The 7,730-nt window shown below is 40.4% G+C and overlaps 1 protein-coding gene across 1 annotated transcript in view; it reads right to left on the bottom strand.

Annotated features, from left to right (window-relative positions):
- CPED1 (cadherin like and PC-esterase domain containing 1) overlaps positions 1-7,730 on the bottom strand; it is a 600,308-nt gene that overhangs the window by 336,107 nt on the left and 256,471 nt on the right. The window contains exon 8 of the mRNA XM_073573371.1: positions 6,381-6,453. Coding sequence (XP_073429472.1) covers positions 6,381-6,453 — 73 coding nt within the window. The remainder of the gene's footprint in view (positions 1-6,380; positions 6,454-7,730) is intronic.

Raw genomic sequence — 7,730 nt, 5'->3', positions numbered from 1 at the left:
TTTACCAGATCTTCCCGAGGAGTACCCGACAGCAATTGGTATATCCAGAATATTGGAAACTGCTAGAAAAACTATTGGTTCCCATTGGATACAATCTATTTCCCCAACCACTGGTGAATTTATTAGTAAAGTAAATGGGCTTTAGAAAAGGGTGTGTATAAAAAAGTGAAAATATTTGGGGTCCATTGGTTAATACTAGTGATGAGAGAGTATACTCGTTACTTGGGTTTCCCAGAGCATGCTCGGGTGTCCTCCGAGTATTTTGGCATGCTTGGAAACTTAGTTTTCGTCGCCTCAGCTGCATGATTTGCGGCTGCTGGACAGCCTGAATACATGCAAGGAATGCCTGTTTGCTAGGGAATCTTCACATGTATTCAACCTGTCTAGCAGCCGCAAATCATGCAGCTGAGGTGGAGAAAACTAAGTCTCCAAGCATGCCAAAATACTCGGAGACCACTGGAGCATGCTCGGGAAAACCCGAGTAACAAGTATACTCGCTCATCACTAGTTAATACCCTTGGTCTACCATCGAGCATCCCAATGTTGGAAAACGTATTGGTATATACACACTGAGCTAACTTTCCTTTTCCAGGCTCAATATGAATGGTATAAATGGATATTGTCTGGATGATAGCCTCCGTTGTACATTGTACCATATGGATTTATTCTTGGGCTTTCCTGAACATATAGTAATGTCATCATATACCACAAAAGATACTATTCAGTTTCTTCCTAAAAAATAGGTGAGGAAATCACCTTCTTTATGTTTTTGTGATTTATGACCTACATTTTGCTGTTATTTTTTGAAAAATGTTCAATAAAAAGAATCTGATTTAAAAAAAATGTTATACAATGTTCTCATAGGTTTCCTATATCAATTCCTCGCAATTTTAGATCTCTTCTTGCGTTTACCTAAATGTAAGTGATTATCCGGATTCTTGTCTGAAGACAAAATTAAAATAGTTATTTTCTGTACGAAAAACAATAGAAAAAATAAGACTAAAATAATAAGACACTCTCCTAATGTTTGTAAGAATACGAAATTAAATTTAGACTAATATACAATTGATTTTTACTAAATATTATTAGATTTGTATGCATCAAGTGATTAGATACAGTTTCCTATGATTTTTACAGTTAATGTGTGAGAAACATTCCAATTATCCACTTTATACTGCAGTTTTGGGGCTACGTTTTGTACCAGTAATTTTAAACCAGAACCAGAGTAGGTCGAATACATGGAAGAGGTGAAAATACTTCCATAATTCTTTGTTGATTCTAGTCTTGGCTTACATTTACTGATGAAAAAAACTGGCTAATATATCCCTATGTGACAGGTGATTTATAGATGTAGTAGGGCAGAGTTTACCACTTAGTCTGATTGACGACCATATCAAAGCGAGAAATGTGATTACAAATGACTGCGGATAGCCAGGTGCATTAAGAATGCATTCCCAATGAATGAAGACACTTTGTATCTGAACTACCTCTGTGCATCTTTTTTGTCAAAACCATTGGACAGGATTAATTAGGAAAGTGCGCCATTAATGGAACAGCAGACCAGCATAAGTTTAAAAGACACAGACACTTGCATTAGAGATTTTTAATTCCTACCATAAACAACAATGATTAATGCGTTTTCCTTCATGCAGTAATGAAAGTAACATACGGTAAATCTGTTCAGGATTGAAATGTAATGTTACCTTTCTGAACATGTCAATATTCCTCTTTAACCCTCCGACAATGATGAGGGTACATCAAGCCACTATGTCCTAGCCATCAGGACAATAAGAATGCAAACATATTGAATGGCAGTTCCATCCTCACAATAAGGAGAAGATGTGGTTGGGTACATTTGCTAATGACGCATTTAATAACAGTTCTGTTTTCCATTCAGGAATGAAAACAATAAGTGAGAAGGTCAGTAAATCTTAACCTGGGGTGTCCATGAACACTAACATTTTATCAAATTCTAAAGCTAGAAATCAAGACCAGAAATAAGAATATCCAAAGGAAGTGGTATTTTATTGTTTCTGTAGTGCAATTCTTGCAACTTATAACGAGTAATGATAGGTATACTGGCACACGTAGTAAATAAAATAAAACTATATACACAATACTATATACTATACGTGCCTGTACAAATGAGATGCTCGTTCTGCTAACGGCTAGATCTCCCAGTTCCTCTCATACACAAACTTTGAGGGCTCCATTCATAAAGCTTTCACACCAGAGTTCACGTCAGAACTTGTAGTTGCATCTAAATTTTTTGACTTTTGCCATCTACACAATAACAGTTTCTCCCAGCTCCATCAAAATTGGTGGAGCAGTGCCGGGACTGGAATGAGATTCCGGGCATTGTGCAAGGAGGCACACGCCACTTGTCAGAAGCTGCAGATTCATGAAAATGCATGCACCTCTTCATGAATCAGGTGCATCTGACCCCAGCTCACTCCTTCATCAAGGCTGACATGAACAACATTGATCATAATAAATTTGGCGCTATGTGTTTTTAAAGAAAAGAGGGGAAAGCTCATCTCCGAGATTAATTCTTTAAATTTAAACCATCACTCCAAATTTTATTTTTATTTCACTGCTGGAGTGCTGCTACTAATCTATGTTCCCTGAGCCTAGTATTACAGTTACCAGCTGCCATCTTCAGCTGTTCCTAGCGCCTGTTACTTCTGACTGACTGGAAACCAGAGATAATGGTCACAAGTTCTTAATGTAAGTCTAAGAAGCCTTAGTTCTGGCTCTCATAGACTTACATTGAGTTGTGACTTCCAGATTGCTCTACAAACCACTCCAGCAGGTCACAAGCTGCTGGAGACTAACAGGAGCGGTGCCGGGAACAGCTGAAGATGGCGATAGGCAAGTATAAGACTTGGGGCAGAGAACTAACATTAGTAGCACAATTCCAACGCTGCAGTAAAAAATACGCTGGAGTGGTGCTTTAAATTGCTTGATTCTTCTTTCTTCCATATGTCTCGTGGGAAGTCAGACAGGCCCATACACATTAGATGGTCGGCTGGCTCACTTGCATTACCCAGACAGTATAGAAAGGTGAGGAGTATTTATTATTTTATTATTTACTAGCTGAAGAGCCTGGTGTTGCCTGGGCATAGTAACCAACTGTGGTTAGTTATAACAAATTATATTGATTATATTGCACATAAAAACATTTCACATTATATATTCAACACTACAGATTTGCAACATAAATTAACCAAACGATTGCCCAAGTATTGATAGTATTTTATTTTCAACTCATTCAAGATTTTTGGTTTTTCCTTTCGGTGCAAAGATGAACAGATTTTTGGCAGTTCCAACTCTTGAAAAGACCACGTAAAGTTAACCATGAGAAAAGCATGGAGATTGCAAATCGATCCCGACTACTTTCAAGGACTGTCCCTGAGCCTTGTTAATGGACATTGCAAATAGTAGTTGAACTGGAAACTGGAGGTGTTTAAAATCAAAAAACGAAAAATGTCCTCTCCTTTGGCACATCCTATTTCTGAGCTGTGTATCTAAGCCTATCCTGTGTGATAATGTCTGCTGAGCTGTGTACCTAATCCTCTCCTGTGTGATACTTTCTGCTAAGCTGTGTATCTAATCCTATCATGTGTGTTACTGACTGCTCAGCCGTGTATCTAATCCTACCCTGTGTGATACTGACTGCTGAGCAGTGTATCTAATCCTATCCTGTGTGATACCGTCTGCTGAGCCGTGTATCTAACCCTATCATGTGTGTTACTGACTGCTCCGCCATGTATCTAATCCTATTCTGTGTGATACTGTCTGCTGAGCCGTGTATCTAATGCTAATCTGTGTGATACTGTGTGCTGAGCTGTGTATCTAATCCTATCCTGTGTGATACTGTCTGCTGAGCTGTGTATCTATTCCTATCCTGTGTGATACTGACTGCTGAGCTGTGTATCTAATCCTATCCTGTGTGATACTGACTGCTGAGCTGTGTATCTAATCCTCTCCTGTGTGATACTGACTGCTGAGCCATGTGTCTAATCCTCTCCTGTGTGATACTGACTGCTGAGCTGTGTATCTATTCCTATCCTGTGTGATACTGACTGCTGAGCTGTGTATCTAATTCTATCCTGTGTGATACTGACTGCTGAGCTGTGTATCTAATCCTCTCCTGTGTGATACTGACTGCTGAGCCATGTGTCTAATCCTCTCCTGTGTGATACTGACTGCTGAGCTGTGTATCTAATCCTATCCTATGTGTTACTGACTGCTGAGCCGTGTATCTAATCCTATCCTGTGTGATACTGGGCTCCCCCTGCAGTCTGTGTCAGAGGGTGGTCTGTGTTGGCACGGTAATAAATTGTGTTATTTCCAGCTTTACAGAAGGACGATAACACCATAGAAATGATAAGAATAATAGGCCAAATTGTTTGGTGAATTGGAACATGCGGGGTTAAGATTTTGCCTCACAACATAGCCTATGACGCTCTCGGGATCCAGACGTGTGACGGTGCAAAATTTTGTGGCTGTAGCTGCGACGTTGCAGATGTCAATCCTGGACATACACACATACATACATACATACATTTTTTCCCCATTATGTACCTAGGGGCAAAATTGTTTGGTGAATTTGTATGCGCGGGGTTAAAATTTCACCTCACAACATAGCCTATGACGCTGTCGGGGTCCAGGCGTGTGACAGATGCCAATCCCGGACATACACACATACATACACACACATATTGAGCTTTATACACTCACTGGCCACTTTATTAGGTACACCTGTCCAACTGTGTGTTAAGACTTAATTTCTAATCAGCCAATCACATGGCGGCAACTCAGTGCATTTAGGCATGTAGACATGGTCAAGACAATCTCCTGCAGTTCAAACCGAGCATCAGTATGGGGAAGAAAGGTGATTTGAGTGCCTTTGAACGTGGCATGATTGTTGGTGCCAGAAGGGCTGGTCTGAGAATTTCAGAAACTGCTGATCTACTGGGATTTTCACGCACAACCATCTCTAGGGTTTACAGAGAATGGTCCGAAAAAGAAAAAAAATCCAGTGAGCGGCAGTTCTGTGGCCGGAAATGCCATGTTGATGCCAGAGGTCAGAGGAGAATGGGCAGACTGGTTCGAGCTGATAGAAAGGCAACAGTGACTCAAATTGCCACCCGTTACAACCAAGGTAGGCAGAAGAGCATCTCTGAACGCACAGTGCGTCGAACTTTGAGGCAGATGGGCTACAGCAGCAGAAGACCACACTGGGTACCACTCCTCTCAGCTAAGAACAGGAAACTGAGGCTACAATTTGCACAAGCTCATCGAAATTGGACAGTAGAAGATTGGAAAAACGTTGCCTGGTCTGATGAGTCTCGATTTCTGCTGCGACATTCGGATGGTAGGGTCAGAATTTGGCGTAAACAACATGAAAGCATGGATCCATCCTGCCTTGTATCAACGGTTCAGGCTGGTGGTGGTGGTGTCATGGTGTGGGGAATTTTTTCTGGGCACTCTTTGGGCCCCTTGGTACCAATTGAGCATCGTTGCAATGCCACAGCCTACCTGAGTATTGTTGCTGACCATGTCCATCCCTTTATGACCACAATGTACCCAACATCTGATGGCTACTTTCAGCAGGATAATGCGCCATGTCATAAAGCTCGAATCATCTCAGATTGGTTTCTTGAACATGACAATGAGTTTACTGTACTCAAATGGCCTCCTCAGTCACCAGATCTCAATCCAATAGAGCATCTTTGGGATGTGGTGGAACGGGAGATTCGCATCAGGGATGTGCAGACGACAAATCTGCGCCAACTGTGTGATGCCATCATGTCAATATGGTCCAAAATCTCTGAGGAATGCTTCCAGCACCTTGTTGAATCTCTGCCACAAAGAATTGAGGCAGTTCTGAAGGCAAAAGGGGGTCCAACCCCTTACTAGCATGGTGTACCTAATAAAGTGGCCAGTGAGTGTATATTAGAGATGTCAAGAAGTTTCATTAGGATTATTCCTTTTTAATCTTTAGCTGCTTTGTCCGAATATACCGTATACTGGGTCCCTAGCTGTATTTTAATTGTTTGTTATTTCCTTTATAATGCCATATTTAACTGCACATTTAGTCAATGCTTTCATCATTCATCAAAACCATTACACTTTTCACAACCCTGGAAGCATGACTCAACTTATTTTTATGAAATCAGTCTTCCAGATTAAGAATAAGCCCTGTGAAAGCCACATTACAGTACAGACACAACGACATACAAGTGACTTATACAGAGTATATGATTAGCTTGTGTAAATCCCACATAACACTGGAGTGATTTACGTGTTAACAGAGCGCACAGGAAATTAGACTCACTTTAACCTCAACGTACAGATGGAAGTTTAGCACTGACCTCAAGCACGGAAGGACGAGAAGCCCTGCTGTATCCAATGTCAAGAGTTAAGAGCTGAAAGCATTCATTGCACCTGAAATCATACAGATAAATAGTTATACAACGTGAGACATATACAGTATGTATATAGATAGAGTTACCAGCATTTTTATGGTTTGTTATAAAATTCTAAATATTCTGCAATTTCAGCATAGTGACCTAGTAAAGAAAAGTAATGTATTATATGTAAGGACATCAGGCAGATCAAAAGTCACAGAATAGTTGTTGACTGAATGATTGTCCTTTTGGCCTCAAATGAGGGTCATTGAGGCCCCACACACATTTTGTCAGTGGATTCCAAAAGGCAAAAATCTAAATTGTGTGAGAAACTTTAAATTATTTGTAGAAAATGGACAGATTTCATTTTCCTGCAGTTTAGAGAACAAAGAGGTAAAGTTATTAATTGTTTTTGGAAATAAGGAGAATTTCTCTCTGGAATAGATTTGATACATATGATCACTGGTGCACAATTACTAATGATGGCTTTAGACATAATAAATGCAACAGTTAAATGACTGCCGAACAGCTACTTGCTGGCAGATCAGCTACATGCCGGCCGATCAGCTACATACCGGCCAATTGGTGTTGAATGGACAGCTTAGAATGGCCAATTGCTCTTCTATATTTTGTCCTAAGTCTGGTGGTACACCATTGAAAATTTATAATGTAGCCTATATGGAAATCTAAGGTCATGTTACTGCACAATACTATATTGTATCTTCGCCTGTCTACCACTACTACTGCTACTGACAAGTAACTGGTGGAAACATTTTGTAAATAAACTGAATGTTGCACGCACTATACCTGCACCAGATACACTTTAAACAATAGGCATGTAGCAAACACCATGTCTAAGTAGAAATGGATAAATAGCCTACACCTATATTAATAGGTGGTCCTGTAGGTGTACAGACAACATGTAAGAAATCCAGGGTAGATGTGAAGCCTCTGTAATTAGGAGATCTCCCCACAATTTGTATTGTCCAATGGTACAAAAAAGGAGAACAAGATAGAGTTTTGTCCATGATGCCCCGATTGGCAGCACTTGTGCAGTACTCAAAGGACTGGCGCTCCAGCAGTGTGATGTAACCTGCTACGGGAAGGCCCGTGAGCCACAAAACAAATCCTACTCATTTCAGAGGTGATGTCCTCCCTCAGGGGTTACAGCTTCAGGAGGCATGATAGCCTTTTATATATAGGTGTAGATATACCTGGACCAATGGTATGTCTATGTATTAACCCTTTCCACTCAGCTAATTTGTAAAGGCTACAAATCTCTACCTCACTTTTGAGACCTGCTGGTTTTAAGGT

This window comes from Dendrobates tinctorius, unplaced genomic scaffold (genome assembly GCF_039654945.1).
Source record: "Dendrobates tinctorius isolate UK_male_01 unplaced genomic scaffold, ASM3965494v1 ptg000035l, whole genome shotgun sequence".
NCBI lineage: Eukaryota > Metazoa > Chordata > Amphibia > Anura > Dendrobatidae > Dendrobates > Dendrobates tinctorius.
This window is presented reverse-complemented; position numbering and strand designations above follow the sequence as displayed.